Source organism: Capronia epimyces (assembly GCF_000585565.1).
Source record: "Capronia epimyces CBS 606.96 chromosome Unknown aczIQ-supercont1.1, whole genome shotgun sequence".
In the NCBI taxonomy this organism is placed as follows: domain Eukaryota; kingdom Fungi; phylum Ascomycota; class Eurotiomycetes; order Chaetothyriales; family Herpotrichiellaceae; genus Capronia; species Capronia epimyces.
Window position 1 is genome coordinate 2,767,434 of NW_006912904.1, and position 18,835 is coordinate 2,786,268.

The 18,835-nt window shown below is 56.2% G+C and overlaps 7 protein-coding genes across 7 annotated transcripts; 4 read left to right on the plus strand and 3 right to left on the minus strand.

Moving 5' to 3' along the window:
• Positions 1–1,715: 1,715 nt before the first annotated feature.
• Positions 1,716–4,053, minus strand: A1O3_01014 (uncharacterized protein; the record flags this gene model as incomplete). The annotated part of the gene is made up of 3 exons (XM_007731163.1): positions 1,716–2,118; positions 2,334–3,517; positions 3,877–4,053. 3 exons carry the CDS (start codon positions 4,051–4,053, stop codon positions 1,716–1,718), a joined length of 1,764 nt encoding a protein of 587 aa, XP_007729353.1.
• Positions 4,054–5,760: 1,707 nt separating this feature from the next.
• On the minus strand, positions 5,761–7,048 carry A1O3_01015 (uncharacterized protein; the record flags this gene model as incomplete). The annotated part of the gene is made up of 5 exons (XM_007731164.1): positions 5,761–6,100; positions 6,257–6,326; positions 6,440–6,795; positions 6,905–6,956; positions 7,015–7,048. The coding sequence occupies 5 exons, from the start codon at positions 7,046–7,048 to the stop codon at positions 5,761–5,763; spliced, it is 852 nt and encodes a 283-aa protein (XP_007729354.1).
• Positions 7,049–7,841: 793 nt separating this feature from the next.
• A1O3_01016 (uncharacterized protein) lies at positions 7,842–8,847 on the minus strand (the record flags this gene model as incomplete). The annotated part of the gene is made up of 3 exons (XM_007731165.1): positions 7,842–7,864; positions 8,021–8,205; positions 8,288–8,847. The coding sequence occupies 3 exons, from the start codon at positions 8,845–8,847 to the stop codon at positions 7,842–7,844; spliced, it is 768 nt and encodes a 255-aa protein (XP_007729355.1).
• Positions 8,848–10,317: 1,470 nt separating this feature from the next.
• On the plus strand, positions 10,318–12,531 carry A1O3_01017 (uncharacterized protein; the record flags this gene model as incomplete). The annotated part of the gene is made up of 2 exons (XM_007731166.1): positions 10,318–10,518; positions 10,915–12,531. 2 exons carry the CDS (start codon positions 10,318–10,320, stop codon positions 12,529–12,531), a joined length of 1,818 nt encoding a protein of 605 aa, XP_007729356.1.
• A 390-nt stretch (positions 12,532–12,921) lies between these two features.
• A1O3_01018 (uncharacterized protein) lies at positions 12,922–14,553 on the plus strand (the record flags this gene model as incomplete). Its single annotated transcript, XM_007731167.1, has 1 exon — positions 12,922–14,553. The coding sequence occupies one exon, from the start codon at positions 12,922–12,924 to the stop codon at positions 14,551–14,553; it is 1,632 nt and encodes a 543-aa protein (XP_007729357.1).
• Positions 14,554–15,138: 585 nt separating this feature from the next.
• Positions 15,139–15,747, plus strand: A1O3_01019 (uncharacterized protein; the record flags this gene model as incomplete). Its single annotated transcript, XM_007731168.1, has 3 exons — positions 15,139–15,151; positions 15,220–15,270; positions 15,332–15,747. The coding sequence occupies 3 exons, from the start codon at positions 15,139–15,141 to the stop codon at positions 15,745–15,747; spliced, it is 480 nt and encodes a 159-aa protein (XP_007729358.1).
• Positions 15,748–16,088: 341 nt separating this feature from the next.
• Positions 16,089–17,661, plus strand: A1O3_01020 (uncharacterized protein; the record flags this gene model as incomplete). Its single annotated transcript, XM_007731169.1, has 2 exons — positions 16,089–16,379; positions 16,504–17,661. The coding sequence occupies 2 exons, from the start codon at positions 16,089–16,091 to the stop codon at positions 17,659–17,661; spliced, it is 1,449 nt and encodes a 482-aa protein (XP_007729359.1).
• Positions 17,662–18,835: the final 1,174 nt, after the last annotated feature.

The window sequence follows — 18,835 nt, forward strand, 5'->3', positions numbered from 1 at the left end:
AGAACGGAGCGGACCACTGGAGACGTCTTGGGCTGCTTGGATGTTACAACTTGAATTGAAAAGGGGTTTTCTGGCAGGTGGTACATGTCCGCCATGTGTGGCAATGATTGGATTGTCTTTTGAGAACAAACCTCGGAGATGTCATGGTGATGCATATAGAGTCTACAGTATCTCAATTCCGGACATCGTTGTCCGTACTCCACAATAATGGCCTGTCCGTACCCCACAATATCCATGGCCTTCGTACCCTAGGCAGTGTTCTTGCTACAGTATCCACGGCCTTCGTAAGTGGCTCTAGGCAGTGTTCTCGCCCAATGTTAATTCTCTGATAGTTGATGACTGAGGGCTGAGGGCTGGGACAGTGGGACTGATGGCTGATGGCTGATGGCTGATGACTGGGTTGAGGGCTAGGATTGGTGATTCGTGACCTCACCTTTTCGAAGAATGCGAATCCTGCCCGCCTCTTTCTGGGAGGTTGTCTACTCTGGTACTCTGTAGCTATCATCCGGAGCATCTTGATTTGATTTGGGTTGGGTGGATTTGGGGTTAGGGTTGGGTTTGCATAGGGAGCTGAGACCCAGCCACGACCACGACCACGACCACGACCACGTCCTTCAGGGCCAGTCCAGTCCTCTGGATTCCTGTCTCTCTTCCCCACATGACCTCGACTCCTGAGTCCTTTGTCTGCGATTGTACGGAGTACTCGTACGGAGGACTTGGAGCGCTTGCTGTCATATCTCTACTTTGCCGTATCGGTATACCGTATACCGTATCCGTACAGAGTAAGGCCTTGGATCATCTGCATCTCCATCCGTTTTCTATCTCCTCCGCATCTCCAGGTCGGGAAAATGTGTGATTGGATGGCCGCATCTCCAGGCTGTCGGGAAATGTGTGATTGGTTATGTAGTAGATACTGTAAGCTTGGCTACGAGTAGGGTTAACCGCATCTGTGGTATTCGTGTTCGTGTTCGTGTCCACTAGGTATCTAATGCTCGCGTAATGTATTAGGATTAGGTATGGGGTATTAGGTATTCCTCTATAGTCTGTCCTCTGTCCTCTGTACTCTTTCTTGCAATAGCAATAGCAATAGCAATAGTAAAAGTAATGCCGCAATAGCAGTAGAATAGCAATAGCAATGGCAATGGCAATAGCAATAGAATATCAACTAGCAACAGCAATAGGAAAAGCCTGATCCTGGTCGTGATCCTGAAAAGGGGTGCTGTGCTGGGTACAGGGTGCTGGGTGGTTGCAGCACTTGCTAAACTAGAGTCCACTGATGAAACAAACCCTTCCTTTCTCCACGCAGATTCAGATCTAAATTCAGATTCATACTCAGAATTAGATTCGGATCCAGATCCAACGAACGAACGAACGAACGTTTCCTTCTTTACTCTTCACTTCGCTTCGCCTCGCCTCGCCTCGCCTCCGACGATCCCGATCCAATCCGCCTCTTCGAATATATCAAACAACCCCTCGCGCGACACGACACGACACGATGGCGCCACGCCATAACTTCCAGTCAGGGGTATCGGCATACATACACATCTCCGTACTGTAGTTTGTCGAACACGGCCATGGCCATGGTCATGATCACGATGACGGTCAAGGTCATGGTCACGATCATGCCCACGGTCACGATCATGCTCTCCAGTCCTCATTCAGTCACGCTCTTCTTCCTAGTCCTCAATGATGGTGATTCTTCCGCCTGCACATCATCAATGATTCTTATTCTTCACCGCCTGTACGTCATTCTCCAAGAAAACCTCGATATGTCTGTCCATCTTGGGACCAATATCTTCGCACCAGAGACAGGCGACCATTCCCACGCCGCCAAAGGCAATGGAAACCAGAGCGACGGTTCGGATGGCGACAATCAAGCTGTCGGTATATGCCGCTCCGGCGGCCGCAGCAATGGCTGGGGTGACGTTGGGAACGGACATGACAGCTTTGGATCCGGCTGGTAGTGCAGCCAGGACAGCCTGGCCCATGGCGCGGGTACCTCCGGCGGCCAGGACGGCGTTGATGACTTTCTTGAGAGCGGCTTTCGCTAGGGATTTGTTGATGACGGTCACGTAGACGGTGGTGGCGATGCAGTTTCCGCCGAATCTTCCAACACCGCTATTGAAGTCAGCACTAGCACAGATGTAGTAGTAGTCCCTAGGGGGTTGAGTAGGAGTTTCTAGGGAGTCCCTAGGGAGTGGAGCTTGGGGTTAAGGAGTAGTACTCCCTAGGAGGGCTGAGTAGTAGTAGTACCCCCTAGGGAGGGTTGAAGGATGAGGGTTGAAGATTGAAGATTCAAGATTCAAGATTCAGGTGAAAGACAAGCAACTTACGCAAGTGAACCAGCAATGCCCAGCTGGGTTTGTGGAGCTCCAAACTGACAGTATGTGATGGAGAGAAATTGAGCCCATGCAAAAGCGACCGAGCCAAAGAAGTTGAAGGCGATCAACGAAGACTTCCGGTCTGGGGAGGCCAGGGCCATGAGACCACCGAACAAAGTCATGATGGTGACGATGACGAGCTGTTGCCATTTCCAATGCTTGATCCACATGCCGAGGGTGCTGAGCAGGACGCCGCCGGTGATCATGCCGAAGCCTTGGACGATGGACAGCTCCATGGCGAGCGGAGAACTGGGCTCGCCGGGGCTGAAGATGGCATTGACGATCTGGCCCCAGACGATGTTGGTGCCCAGGTAGTAGACGGGGACCATGAAGGCGACGATGAAGGGGGCGGTCAAGGTCTGACCGCGGTGGACCTTGAAGAGCGCGGGCGGCGTCAACGGCTGCTTCAACGGCGCCCAGGTCTCCCAACAGGCGAAGCCGACCAGGGCGGCGAAGCCCGAGACCAGGGTGCCGATGACCTTGGGGTCGGTCGAGTTCAGGTACGAGGCGAAGACGACCCCGACCAGGATCAGCACGGCCGCGGCGCTGAAGAGCAGCGAGCCGACATAGTCCAGCTGTTTGAGCGCTTCCTGGAACGACAGGCCGCGCGGATGCTTGGGCGGGAAGTAGAACAGGAACAGGATGATGGCGCCGATGCCGTTCCCGATCACCCCCGTGTACAGCAGCCACGGCCAGGTCTTGTGTTTCAGCGAATATCGCGCCGCCACCGGCACCACCGTGCACGCCACCACCACCACCGAGTCGGTGATGGTGACTGCCATCGGTCGCCATTTGTTGGGCAGCAACTCTGGAGCCGCGAACGTCGCCATCTGGCAGATGGCACCGCCTACGCCGGCTATGGCCATGCCCACCACGATTTGCGTAAAGTGTTTGGCCGTGCCGGCTACGATGTAGCCGACCACCACGAAGAGGTTGCCTGAGATCAGAAACCACCGTCGTCCGAACAGGTCGCTGTTGGGCCCGCAGATCATGAACGCCACCAGGCCCGTGATGAAGTACACCGACACCATCCACGTCGATTCCGCCGTCACGCCGAATTCCTCGGCAATCTGGGCCTGCGTGATGGCCAGTCCGGGCATGGAAGAATAGGCAAATCCGTAGCAGCTGGTGATGGTCTATTGGGTCTTTGTTAGCATACTATACTTCCGTACGTACGTGCATTGTACAGTGTAGAGTTTCATTTCACTTCCAGTGAGGTGAGCGAGATAGAGGGTTTCCATTCAGTTCCACTGGGGAGAGTGAGGCATTGCCACCACTGTATCTCTCACTTCCACTGAGGTGAGTGAGGTGTCGCCACACCACCATCACCAGGGCAAGACCACCACAATCACCAGGGGCAATAGAATAGAACACTGTACGGTGTAGAGTGTTTCAATTTCACTTCCAGTGGGATGAGAGAGAGTGTGATGTTTCCACCACCACCACCACCAGGGCAATAGAGATATTTGCTGTAGGAGATATTTTCTGCACTTACCATCACCACCAGCCAAGTCTTGGCCGTCACCACATCCTCCGTCGGCACATCGGCCGGGATATTCTCGACCTGGGACACCGTCCAGTCCTCTGGAGCTGTTTTCTCATCCACCTGCTTGATGGGGCCATGGCCATGGCCACTCTCGACCTCGCTTTCCGTGGTGGCTGTGACGGACATGGTGATTTGATTTGGAGCTGGATCTGGATCTGGATAGGATAGGATAGGACAGGATTGGATTGGAGTCACTCAGAAAGACAGAGGAATGCTGAAGAACGACCTGACTTGAACGCAGGGCAGGAAGATTCTAGTTTCTCCCACCTCTTCGTCGTCTTCTTCGTCTTAGTCCTCCAGGAGTCCTCCTCTCCACAAGTGCCATTCCGCGTGCTTTTAAAGTAGGCTGAAGGCTGAGAGCATTGACTTGACAACGAGTCGCCATAGACACGGGACTCGACAACCGGGGACCGGGGTCCGGGGACCCCGCAATTTCGCTTCACCGCAGAGTACGTACAAGATACAAGCTTGCTGCCTTCTGACTCTAGACCACGGAGTTAGGACGACCTGGAGGCCCGTGGGGCACCCGACCGAATGGACCTACAGGCACGGATCAATCAGAGCGCCGTATCTGGAATGTTGAGAGGCCCAGGAGGCTGGAGGCTGGGGTAGGCGAGCCAGAAAATCGGCGTCGATACTCCGTACTGGACCCGCCATCTCGAGAAATACTTTGATCTAAGCAAAATAAGCACGCTCAAGGTCCACCTTAGGTGCATCTCCCTCGGGACCCTTGGGGGGTGATTGCCTCAGATCGACGGGAATTTCTGACTATTGGGGGGCGATTGCCTGGGAATTCAGACTATTTCGTCGTGAACTTCGTCCTATCGGGCATAGCGTCACCAAGGTGGCCGATGCAGTCGACTCCTGAAAAGCCCAAGGGGCTTAGGATTCCGTGCCCCGTCTGCCAATCTCAGCACGCCCGTCTCGATGGGGGAAGTGTCTTCTCGGTGAGGATGGATAGGGGAAGTGCCTTGTCGGTGAGGATGGATGGTATGGCACCATGTGATTGGTCGGGAGGAGGGCTCTCTCGTCATGATGGTCGGTAAAGGAATGCCGACTCAGCACGACCGGGGCGGTGAAGTGTGGCCGGCAGGCACGCCTCCCAAGGACTGGAAGGGGCAGTGGAAGACTGGAAGTGGACCGTTCACCATCATTCTCGTGAATAATCGTGGCTATGATCAGATCATGGCAGCGGTGAGTATCTCGCGAATCATCGTGTCATGGTAGGGGTGAGTAATCGAGACAGAGAGAGACAGAGACAGACCCCTTCGCCGGCACCCAAGAGTCAAGAGTTGATCTCAACGAGACGAGAGAAGGTTGATCCCCCCTTACTCCCTGCCTCCTGCCCCCTGCCCCCTTCCACCTTCCCCCTTCTTCGGAACCGAAGAAATCAGTCGAGTGGACTTGGACTGTCCGTTTCAGCCTCCTGGTTCGTCACCCGCCCTACTCTACCAACTAAGTAGGAACTAGTAGGAACTACTCTGGAGTCTGTACTCTGTACTCCTACGGAATAAGTACTTGTCGGGAAGATGAAGTTCCCTAGTCACATAGGTCCAAGCGTGATCTGAATGGGAAAGATGAGATGCCAGACTCAGACTCAGACTCAGACTCGGCGGGACCCGGGCCCGGTCTGATCTAAGTTGGAATTCGTATTCGCATTCGCGGCTGGCGAGGCCTAAGGCTATTGGTGTCTTGAGGTGACCTGGCCTGGCGGTAGCGGTTCCGGTCCTGGTCCTTACCCTACCTGACTACATTTACGTACGTAGTAGTATACTACTCTTCAGTACGAAGTAGTACACCATGCTTCAGTACGTAGTACTCCGTATACCACTCTCAATCCTTCACCGTCTCATGAAGCGGCTGCCGATTCTCGGAGATGATGGCCATGGTCCTCTTCATATCCTCATCCGAGTACTCAGCGGCGCTCTTGATCTTGTAGCCATGGGGTCCGGCCTCGAAACACTCTCCACTGACCTGGCTGTTTCCCAGCATGGACTTGTATGCGTCGATGACACTGGACATGGGGGTCAACAGCCCGAGACGGTCGAGCTTTTCGGAGAAGCCGCTGGTGGAGGTCATGGTGGTGCGCACCACCGAGGGACAGACGGCATTCAGGGTGATTTGCTCCCGGGCCAGATGTTTGCCAAAGCCACGGACGAAGCCGACGATGCCACTGCTCGAGTCGGATTAGTTGGAATTGGGGTCACCTAGGAACAAGACCGGGAGGGAATACAACGGACAGGAGGGAATACAACAACGGACAGGAGGGAGGAGTGAAATGCAACAACGGACAGGAGAGAAGAGGGAGGAGGGAGAAGGGGATACTGACTGTTTCGTCGCCGCGTAGATCGGTAAGGTTTCGGGCGCGTACAGCCCGCATATCGACGAGACGCAGCCGACTAGATATGGGACACGCCCCCTGATGTCAGTACTCCGTACTTCTCCATTGGCAACTGTCTGGCCGGGGGTGGGCTGGCCGGAGGTGGACTGGCTGGAAACATTGTGAACTCACTCTTTCCCCGAAATCCAAACCGGTTCAGGTCCTGCCGCCGAAATTGCTGCAACGCCAGACTGACGGTGTACAGCACGGCGGTCAAGTTGACGTCGAGGGTCAACAAGTCGGGCTTCTCGAAGCCCTGCGAGTTCTTGCCTCTGTTCGGAAACGCCCGCCGCTCGGACAGGCCGGCAATTGGGTATACATAGTCGATGCGACCGAATTGCTTGACGGCCGCTTCGAAGGCCGCCACCTGCTGGTCCCAGTCGGTCACGTCGACCTGGGCAGTCCAGACCGCCTGACGGGTGGTGTTTAATTCGGCCGCCAAGGCACGGGCGCCCTCGATATCGCGGTCTACGATGAAGACCTGAGCTCTGGTGGTAGTGGTGTTGCCGTCAGCGTGAGAACTTGCCGGGGGAGGGATAGATCTCGGGGGAGGGATAGTCTCAGGGTCGGCATCCCAAGGCCTTAGTGATAACATACCCTTCCGTCACGAGTGCAACGGTCAATGCCCGGCCGATCCCACTGGCACCACCTAGGAGTCATCGTTAGTATTCCCGAGCATTCTCGCCCTGAAGAATTTGGGTCCTGACCGGTGACAAACGCGTAGCTCCCCGTTTCAGACATGTTTCTTTCGATAATCGGAGGTGAAGGGTGCGGGGTGAAGGGTGAAATTCGATAGGATGGCCACGTAGAATCGTGAGAGTGAGAGTGAGAGTGAGTGTTGGCAATCACCTTGAAATGGTAATGTCAAGGTGAATCTGAGGTTGGAGTTATGATGAATGATAATGACCAAGAGTTAGTAGTAGTTCTACTCTCTTTGGTCAACCCGGACGAAAAGCCCTGCTCGGTCATGGTCCTCCGATCGCGGTCGGGCCAAAGAGAGTAGAACTTGGGGAACGTGGGGAACTTGGGGCCCAAGGCTCTCAGCCGGGCATTTCTGGTCCCCCTGAGTCTATCTCATCGGCTCGGCTCATCAGCTGGGTGAGCGGACCGAGCAGCCAGTCGGAGGAGGCCCAGAGGGGTAGAAAGAAGTACTGTAGTCCAGTCAAGCCTGAGATACTGTATGACATATGTTCTATAGTATGTATATGGCATATGCCGGATAACGGCTGAGTGGCTGAATGGTCTCGATTCTAGTACTATACTTTCCTTGTCCCCACTACGTCTTTCTAGAAGTCTGGCGCTTCATCCGCCCAGAGCGGGAAAAAGGCAATTGAATTTTATGAGTGCGGCCCGGTGCAGTATGGCTTCTGTCCCCGGTCTATAACACCACGGGTCAGCCCTGCCCTGCTTATAGATCTTGCTGGCTCTCCAACAAGGGGTAAATCGAGTAAATGGCCAGGCAAGCATGCTTTCCAGTGGACCGTCGCAGCCATGCTCGTTGTGCTGCTTGTGTATCCAAGTCCAATGCCGGGTTTTACGCGGTTGCGCCACCATCAACTATGGAACACAGAACAGGCATCATTAGTAACTCGATTCAATCTCGGACACAGAATATTGCAGAGAGAGGAAAAGGGAGGGATCTGGGATCTCCGCACCGGGATGCAGGGGGGAGAGGGGAGAGAAGGGGAGGGGTGGGATCTGGGATCTCCTCACCGGGATAGACGGCGCCCGTGATGAAGCTTGCCTCGTCACTGAGCAGGAAAGCTGCCAAGGTTGCAACCTCCTCGGGCTGACCGGTTCGCTGAAGAGGCATGGCGTTGGAGGTCATCATCGTCGTGCCATGGTCATCTTTGGGCGTGTTTCGTAGCCGCTGAAACATGGGTGTTTCAATCGGTCCTCTGCACGGCGTCAGCTGGAGCTGGGGGGGAGTAGGGTTAGGGTTAGGGTTGGCGAGAGAGAACAAGACAGGACAAGACGTACGGAGCCACAGCATTCACTCTGATGCCATTGGGACCGTTCTCCCGTGCAGCGGTGCGCGTAAGCCCGATGACGGCGTGTTTGGCCACGCAGTAGGGCGCCATGCCCTCGCGGCCGCGCAGCCCCCCGATACTGCTCGCGTTGACAATAGAACCGCCGTGTTTCATGGCCTTGACCTGGGCGCGAATGCAGTACATGACGCCGGTCAGGTTCACCGACAGAACCGAGTCCCATTCCTGGTTGGTGAGGCCGGAAATCTGGGTGAAGACGCCGCGTTTGTTCTCAATCGCCGCGAAGTTCGCCGCCCCGTCGAGTTGGCCGAACCGGTCGACCGTCGAGGCGATCCAGCCGTCGACTTGCTCGTCCGAACTCACATCAACCACACTGCCAAACACATCGGCGCCGGTCGATGTGAGCTGGGTCACTGCATTGGCTAGTTGCTCCTTTTGGATATCGCACAGCGACACTTTGGCGCCCCGGCGAGCCACCAACTTGGCCAGTTCGAACCCGATCCCGGACGCGCCGCCGGTGATACAAATGACTTTTCCTGCCAAACTAGCCATTGTGTTGTGGTGGTGCTGGTCGAACAGACTTGACGGTTAGATTTCAAATTTGCTGTCGGTCGTTGTCCTTGCACGGCACCTAGTGGGTAGAAGGTACGGGGTATGGGGTACGGGGTTGGTACGGTACTCCTTCGTTTCTCAGAGAGTCAGGTTCCAAGTGCTGATCTGAGCGAACTGAACCGTCAACTGGCACAGTAATAGTAATGCTAGAGAGTCGATCAGATCCCAATCTACAGTGACACTCTAGATACAGAGTAATCCAATCCACTTGAGCATCACTACGTACCGTACCGAATACTGGTCCAACGTCCAACGTCCAACCCCAACCCCAACCCCAACCTCAAACCCCCGCACGGAGGAATACTAATGTGGATCTTTCGGCCTCCGGTCTCCGCGTGCCGTGGGCCTCAAGCCTAAGGCCAGCAGCAATTGAAATTCGACCGGCCAAGGGTGGGTGTCAAAATACATGGCGGGTTGTTGCACCCTTGGGCTTTCCTCCTCCCCAGTCCCGAGCCGACTAAGCCGAGGTTTGTAGTGAGTCGATCCGACAACGGTGACAGTGACGGCGACGGCGACGGCTACGGCCACGGTGAACAGGGGTCATGTTTCGGTTTCTGCAGTACGTACGGATACTGTACCTACGTAGTAGTACTATGTTATTGAGTCGGAGATCCACAGAGTACGGAGTACAGAGTACGGAGTATAGGAGACACTACACTACGTACCTGGGAGACCCCGAGACCCCCTTCGCCCATCCCACCCAGTCAAATGGTTGGCTCAGCCGCCTTTCTTTAACGCCCACTAGACTGACTACGATTGATAAATTGCTTAACTCGACTCCATACAGTACGTCCGTCCTGTTTCCTCTGTTAGTTTTAGAGCATCTTAGCTAGTATACTCCGTAGTCTAGATCAGAGACAGGGTCCTGTTCACGAAGGAAAGGAAAGGACCGGGATTCGACCACCGAATCACCCATCAAATCGCCCACCGCCCATCGTCCGGACTTCTAACAGGTCATGTTCAGTAGGAACGGGAAGAAAGCCATAGGTTGTACGCTGTACATAGAACCAAAGGTCTACCTAGTACCTGGAGGATTATGGCTGACTAGTACTATCAATTTGTATTGTGCGAAGAAAATCGACACAGCCAGAGCCAGCTGGGAACTTACTATCCGCGCGATATCCATCTCAAATCAAGACAGCCACCACAGCCAGCTGGACCTCGAATCACGCCGTGTACAGGTACAGTAACCTCCGTACTCTGCTCTGTATATCTCGCATCTCTTGCTTGTCTCTAGTCTCCAGTCTCCAATCTTGACCTGACATCTCGAGAACTCAAATCTTGTGCTTGTTGTGGCTTCTCTGACATTCATGCCTCATTCTAAATAGTTTCCCGATCGGAAGATACAGACAGGACGCCGTACTCAGGCCCGGAGGCATCAGGTCGCCATCACCATAGCCATCCGTCACCATGCCTATCCCCTCCCAATACCCTGAGATCCCCCTCCCCGAAATAGACATCAACACGTTTCTGTTTGAGCGAGTCGACCGCACCTATCCCGACTCACAGATCCTGTTTCGAGACGCGGCCACCGATCGAGCCTACACGTACGAGCAGATCAAGACGCTCGCAGAGGACTTTGGCCGAGGACTCGTCCACCATTTGAACTGGGTTAGTACTGTACTTACTAGATGAGTCTTCAGTAGTGAGTGGGTGTAGCCACGCCACGGTGCACTTGCAGCACTCACTCTTGACTTGCACTCTCCCTTGACCTGATATCTTTGTTGGCTTGCCCCTTGACCTGACCTCACTCTTGACCACTTGCCTTACACGTGCCCTTGCCCTGATCTCACCCTTGACCACTTGCTCTTGACTTAATCACTCTCTTGACCACTTGACCTGATCTCACTCTTGACCTGATATCACTGCTTTCTTGCCCTTGCCCCTTGCCCTGATCTCTTGACCCGATATCACTCTTGACCATTTGCCCTTGACCTAATCACTCTCTTGACCACTTGCCCTGATATCACTCTTGACTTGTTGGGAACCGTGCTGAATGGGCAGCAGAAAAAAGGCGACGTGCTCGCCACCGTGGCCGCCAACGCCATTGAAACCCCCTCCATCACCTTGGGAGCTCTCCGCGCCGGTGGCATCGTCTCGCCCGCCAACCCGGGCTACACCAAGGCCGAGTTAGCGTACCAGCTCCAAGACTCTGGCGCCAAAGCCGTCGTCACCAACAGGGTCGCGCTGCAGAATGTCAAGGATGCTTGTCGACAGATCGGGATCCCGGAACACAACATCATCCTGCTGGAAGAAGATGACCACTCCCACTCCCACCACCACCACCAAGATCGCCCGGGTCAGGGTCAGGGTCAGGGTCAGATCAGAAGCTGGAAATCCCTACTTGTCGCGCAGAGAACCGGGACCGCAGCTGAGCGGCCGGTCGCCATTTCCCCAAAGACCGATCTAGCTTTCCTGGTGTACAGTTCCGGGACGACGGGGCGGCCCAAGGGCGTGAAGCTGTCTCATTACAACATCACGTCCAATATCCTGCAGCTTCAAATAGGGGAGCAAGAAAATGTCACTTGGAATGGCTCCAAAACCTCGCCCGGGATTCCGGGCGCGAATGGCCAACCCGACGTAGTGCTTTCGTCTCTGCCTTTCTTCCACATCTACGGCCTGACCGTGCTCGTGCTCAATCCCATCTACACGGGCACGACGTCGATCGTCATGTCCAAATTCTCCATCGAAACCTTCTGTGAGATGATCCAACGCCACAAGGTCACGTATGCCTACGTCGTGCCGCCCATCCTGGTGTTGTTGAGCAAGCATCCGTGCATCCCCAACTACGACCTGAGCAGCATCCGCATGATGAATTCGGGCGCCGCGCCCCTCACGGAAGAATTGGTCAAGGGCCTGTACAAGAGGACGGGCGTGCGGGTCAAGCAGGGCTACGGAATGAGCGAGACCAGCCCGTCCGCCTTCTTCCAGCGATGGGAAGACTGGCTGACCACCGCCGGCAGCGCAGGCTGGCTGATCCCCAACATGCAAGTGCAGTTTCGCGCCGTCCCGGAAGCCGAGGGCGAGGGCGAGTCGTCGTCGTCGGACGAGGAGGAGGCCAAGGAGCTTCCGGCCGGCGAGACGGGAGAAGTCTATCTCAAGGGGCCCAACATCTTTCTCGGCTACCACAACAATGACGTCGCCACGCGCAGCTGCCTGAGTGCCGACGGCTGGTTCCGGACCGGCGATGTCGGCCACCTCGACAACCAGGGCAATTTGTTCATCACCGACCGCGTCAAAGAGCTGATCAAATATAAAGGCTTCCAAGTCCCGCCCGCCGAGCTCGAAGGCTACTTGATCGACCATCCCTCCGTCGGTGATGTCGCCGTCATCGGCTTCGACAGCAAGGTGCTGGCCACCGAATGCCCTCGAGCATACGTGGTGCTGGCCAATGGCTCGGCCAAATCCGCGTCCACGGAACAGAGACGCGCCATTCTGTCCTGGCTCAATCAAAGAGTCGCGAACCACAAGAAGCTCAGAGGCGGTTTGGAGTTTGTGGACAGCATACCCAAAAGTGCCAGCGGGAAGATCTTGAGGCGGGTACTGAAAGCCCAGGCCAAGGAGAACAGCGAAGCCATTGAAAAGGAGATTGAAGAGGACCAGAAGCTGAGAGCGAGGCTGTAGAAGTGGCCGGCATTTCCAGTGTTCCGCCCACGACGTACATAGATACATACATAGACCTGTCACAAGACCTTCCCTTCATTACACTATGATCCACGACGTGTGCTGGATAAAATGGCCAGTCAAACTGCCCACCCACCGCCGTGATGTTGATTGTTGGGTCGTCTGAGGCCAGGCGATTGGTAGGAACCTGGCCACTCCGCGATTCAACGTCCCCAGTTCTCCAACTCCCCACGATCGGATACGGGACGAGGCCCACGCTCCAACATGTGCGGAGACTGGAGGGACACGCATTGGACGGTGATGTCAGCCGGCCGTTCGGGACCTTTCTGACCTTGCCTTCTCCTTCTTGAAAGTGAGAGGCAGGCTCGACCGTCACAGGAGGACTCGATCATGGCACTCCCGGCATCCTGCACGGTGCTGGTGGTCGGTAGCGGCAATGCTGGGTTCAGCGCCGCGGTGGCTGCCCGACAGGCGGGGGCGCGACATGTAGTCCTGATTGACAAATGCCCTGAGGCTTGGGCTGGGGGAAACAGTTACTTTACGGCCGGGGCCTACCGCACGGTGCATGCGGGGGCGGAGGACCTGCTGTCGTTGGTCAACAACGTGGACGAAGGCACGGCGAAACGGATCGACTTGGAGCCGTACACGGCGCAGGACTTTGCGGCCGACATGCACCGGATCTGTGGCGGGCGGGCGGACCCGGCCCTGACCAGGGTGCTGATCGAGGATTCCAAGTCGGCGATCCAATGGCTGGCGGCCAACGGGGTCCGGTTCCAGCTGTCCTTCAACCGGCAGGCGTACGAGGTCGACGGCCGGCTCAAGTTCTGGGGCGGGCTCGCGCTCAAGACGCAGGACGGCGGCAAGGGCCTCATGGCCGACCACCAGGCCAATGCGCGTCGGTACGGCGTGGTCACGTTCTACTCGACGGCGCTGGAACGGCTACTCACCCACCGGAGCACGGGCGCGGTAGAAGGCGCGGTGGTGCGCTGTCGCGACGGCAGCCAGGCCACGATCCAGACGGGTGCGGTGGTTCTGGCGGCGGGCGGGTTCGAAAGCAACCCGCGGTTGCGGGCGCAGCTGCTAGGACCGGGCTGGGACCTGGCCTCGGTGCGCGGCACGCCGTACAACACGGGCGAGGTGCTGGAGATGGCGATGCGCGACGCACACGCGCAACAAGCCGGCCACTGGTCGGGATGCCACTCGGTGGCGTGGGACGCGGCCGCACCCGCCCACGCCGGCGACCGCGAGGCGTCCAACGAGCTCACCAAGTCCGGCTACCCGCTGGGGCTGATGGTGAATATGCGCGGCGAGCGCTTCGTCGACGAGGGCGCCGACCTGCGCAACTACACCTACGCCCGGTTCGGCCGCGCGATCCTGATGCAGCCAGCCCAGCGCGCCTGGCAGGTCTGGGACCAGCGCGCCGTCCCCTGGCTGCGGCCTGAGGAGTACCGGCCGCAGCGGGCGCGACGCATTGCCGCAGCCTCGATCCGCGAGCTGGCCGACAAGCTGGCCGCCGTTGAGTTTGGCCTTGACCCGGACCCCGTCTGTCGCCGCGCCTTCGTCGACACCCTGGAGCAGTACAACCGCGCCGTCTACGCCTTCCAGGCCGAGTCGCTCGGCCGGAAATGGGACCCGTCCGTCCGCGACGGCAACTCGACCCAGTCGCGCGCGCTCCAGCTGCTGCTGCCCAAGTCTAACTGGGCCCTCCCGCTCGATCGCCCGCCCTTCGTGGCCGTGTTGGTCACCTGCGGCATCACCTTCACCTTCGGCGGCCTCGCGGTCGACCCGCACACCGCCCACGTCGTCTCCGCCTCCTCCGCCACCCGCGGTGAGGTCGGCAATCTCTTCTGCTGCGGCGAGATGCTCGGCGGCCTGTTCTTCGACAACTATCCCGGCGGCACCGGTCTGACAGCCGGAACCGTCTTTGGACGCAGGGCCGGCACCGCGGCGGCTACGGTTGCAAATGGAGGAGGAAGAGGAGGAGGAGAACAGTCGTACGCGCGCGTCCAGGCAAAGCTGTAGTCCTTTGTTGCCTTTTCGGGGCTATCTTAGATACAAACAAAGCGCAAATCTAACATGGAATTGGCAGTATTGCAGGCATGGGCAGGCCAGTCTATGGCCCATGGTGTGTAATCGACGCCGGTTTCGGTTTCGGCTGTCTGTGCAACAGTGGCAGTGGCAGTGGCTGCATTTCGCACGTAGTTCAATGAGCGGTTTGAGAAGGCGGAATGCATGAATAGGTAGCAAATAACACGGATCTAGATGTTGAGCAGGGATGCGAAGTGTGAAGTGTGGAGGCACCAGAAGGGGTGAAGCTGAAGGTGAAAGGGACGAACAGATGACGTCGACCAGACTCGGGAATTGGCCTGCGACTTTGCGGGGTCTCTCTCAGGTACATACCTACCTATGTCTGTATATCTGTACTTTTGTCCTCGGCACACTGTGAGTCGAGTCCAGCTCTCCACAGTTTGTACCTACCTACCTATACATAGTACCTTACTCCGTACGTCTCGATAAAACAAACACCTTTGCCACTCGCTATACGCTACACGCTACTCGCGCACTACCACTACAAACACTTTCAAGATCTCCGGTTGCTCAGCCAGCATGTCTGTTCCAGGTAGGCCATAAATGCTGATGCTGCTCCCGCTCTTGCTGCTGCTGACCGCTGACCATTGTCTTCCATAGTCGGCATCACCGTCCCCAAGCTCCTGCCCATCACAGGCACCTTTGCTCCAGGTATGCTTCTCTATGTCCTGCGTCCCGTGTCTTCCTTGGCCACTGGCTAACGGTGCCCCAGCATTCGGGGCCTATTTTGTCCTCCTCGGCCTCCGTGTCAGTCTTGCCCGCCAGTCCACCCACACGCTTCTGGGCGACCGAACTGCACCTGAGAAGGCCGCCTCCGATCCCAAACCCAAGCCTTTATCCACCGACCAACTCCTCATAGCGACGCGGGCGCATGCCAATTTCGTCGAGAACGTGCCCTTGGCTCTGCTGGTGGCAGCGTTGGTCGAACTCAATGGTGGGGACCGACGTATCTTGACCGGTTCCTTGGCCACGCTGCTCTTTCTCCGTATCGCCCATGTCGAGTTGGGCTTGAGGGCCAAGAATGCGCTGGGCTTGGGCCGACCGGTTGGGACTTTGGGCACTTGGGGCTTCATCGCTGGGATGAGTTCCTATGCGGCTTGGTTGGTCAAGAGCTATTGGGGATTCTAGGGAAGATTCATATGCGGTGCTGTCTGTCTGTGACATGACCCGAGAACTCTTCGACGGGCTCTCTTACGGAAACGCAGGTGATTGTACCATGGTCCAAGGGGTCTGTGCAAAAAGGTGAACTGCAGTCAGTGATTGTGGTCACTTACAATTAAGGGGAGGGGAGGAAGAAAAGGCAGCAACCACCAACCACCCGCATGCGTTGCATTTCTGGTCCAAATTGTGCAGGCAATTGATTTCTTCTTGCGCACATATCAGTATATTTCTCTGTCCGTCCTAACTGATTCAAAAGCTTGTTCTCATTCTCACCCGCACCTTCGTTTGGCCGGCGTTGTTTCGGTGTCATGGCTTACTCACAGAACATATTCGCCGCCTCAAGATCGACTCCTTCACTATCAGTACCCCCATCCCAACCTGCGTCCGATGCGGTCCTCCATCCACCACACCGCCCTCTGAAGAAACCCACTGAAGCGCCCTACACCTTCCTTTGCACGATCTACTGGACCGAGCATGAGCCGCCGCCGCAGACTCTTGGCCTCGAAAGTCGCATCGTCTGTGCCGATTGCTGGAAATGGTTGCACAGCATCAGCATCTGCTGGTACTGTGGGGAGCTGGTCTTTCGCCAGACCGACGCGGTGGGCTTTGGCTGGTGTTGGTGGCATTGGGCTTGTTTCTCCTGTCTCATTTGCGCGGTGCGGAAAGATGCCACGTCAAAAACATGGGTCAGACGAGGTGCAATGCTAACAGGTCCCGTTGCAGTCCCCGTTGCGCCCGCCGCCGTATTTCAATGAGAGAGGCCTCCCCCACAAGCGTGGGATCACCGTCGACGAGGCCCCCGTGTGTCCTAGTTGCAGTGCCGAACCACAGTCACTCACCAAACTTGAGCAACATGCCCGCAAACCTAGATCTCAATCTGCATGGGTCAAGCCTCCCGCGGGGCTCCTGGATAGATCAGGTTCAAGGGTATCTCTGGATGATCCCCTCAACCCGGAGGCGAACAAGATTGGAATTCAGAGGCATGCCCCGGGTTCTCTGCCGCCTTGGATGTCGTTGTTGCCATCAGTTCGCAGAGCAAGGGAACAGTCAGCGCATCACGAAGCGTCGAGGCGACGTGCCACGTTCCCACGCCTTGAGAAACTACGCCCACCCACACCGTTCGCAACGCCGCCTCAATATCCGGCCAGGTCGGGCCAGACGGGCGCACCATTGGAGGTGCCTTCCGCGCTATCGTTACGCCACAGTCAAGAGTCAACCGAGTCGTTCGTTTCTTCACTCTCGCGGCCTCTATCACAAGGAACTATTCACACGCTACATCGGAGCGAGTCGCTGTCATATACCCCTCCATACTCGTCTGTCACCAGTTCTCAGATCAATGAACAATTCAACCAGACTCCGTCCAGAGAGAGTCTCCAGTCACGCAGTCATGAGCCGATCGAAGGACAGACACTCTCGAAGCTACTGCTCAGGCGCAACCCTTCCATTCAGAGACACAGCCATTCTCTATGTCGTGCCTCAACCACCAGTACCATCGCCCCTGGTACCCCTGGTACTTCTAGAGGGTCCCGCGGCTGGTCCCCGTTACAGGCCAGAATGCCGTGCCAGGACATCCCCCGCCCAAGGGCCCCCTCTTTCAAGGAACTATCGGATTTCTTCGCCACCGGGGCTGCCACGGGAAAATGGAGTCCTGCTGCCAGCAGCAGTGCTTCTCAAATGAATGCCAGCGGAGCCAGCACTCCCAGTCGACTGCGCAAGGCATGTCACTACTGTGGCATGGACATGTCGAATTGGTGGCTTCAACGGGCGTCGGACAGCGGCGTGAGACGAAGGGCAACAGGAGCAGAAGGGCCCTGTCTCGGCACGCCCAAAATATGTCCCAGTTGCAAGGCTGGCAACGGGATTCCTGGAGCTTGGACGTGATTTCACAGCACAGTAGACCACCAATTAGATCACTACTCTGTATAGACATTGTGCTCAGGCCGCGTCCGGGACTGCCGTTGCTCTCGGAATCAAGCTAGACCGATCCAGGTCGATGACAACGACACAAGGTTTGAAAACCGAGGCTCGCGAGGAGATGTACTGAATCGGAAAACAGCCCCGAGATGAGATAACATGAGAAATCACGTACTAGTACAGTGTGCTAGGTGTGTGTGTGCTAGGTGTGTGTGTGCTAGGTGTGTGTGTGCTAGGTGTGTGTGTGCTAGGTGTGTGTGTGCTAGGTGTGTGTATGTGCTCTCACTGCTAGTCCTGGATCAGTCAAAAACACAACATCGAAGGCAAATACTAGTACTAGTACGGGTGAATGGCTCGCAAGGCTCACATGACACAAAAGACCAAATTTCCCAATCCTGCGCTTCAATAGCTTCAATACGCATCGATCAAATTTCCCAACCCTGCGCTTCAATACGTATCGATCAGAACCATTATAAACAATCCACAATCCACAATCCACAGTTCCCAATTCCCAATTCACACACACAAAGAACCGTAAATACAACATCAATAGTTGAACTGGCTGGGGTTCCGTCTTCGATATGTCCATCCATCCACTCCCAATCAGCCCAATCATATGTTCACCCATCCATCTATCTGCCCTGCCCATCCATCCCTCCTATTATCCCTAGAGCTGCTCCCATTCTTGTCCGTTCCAAACCAACGATTGACACAGTCACAACCGTGAAAAAAGGCTCAGCCACAGGCACAGTAACAGTCACGGTAATATCCATGGAACCAAGCCCAGCTCAGGGTCCAATTCACCTCGCCAGGGTCCGTACCTGGCGCGATTCGATCAGCGTACAGATCCCAGTAGACGCACAATTTGCCAGATCCAGACACAAACACGCCAAATGAAGGGGAAGCAAGTCCAAATCCAAGTCCAACCCCAAGTCCAAATCCGGATCCAGATCCCGAATCAAAAAGCGAGTCTAGTCCGTCCGCCAACAGGATGGGAAGTTGAACATCATCGCGATCACCGGGCCCGGGACGGTGACTGCTTGCCTGCTTCTTGCTAGGTTGGCTGTAGCAGGCTGGAGTTACGCTTCGATCTGCGTTGCTTCGTGCAAAGCAAGCAAAACAGAACGGATCTCAACTTGGT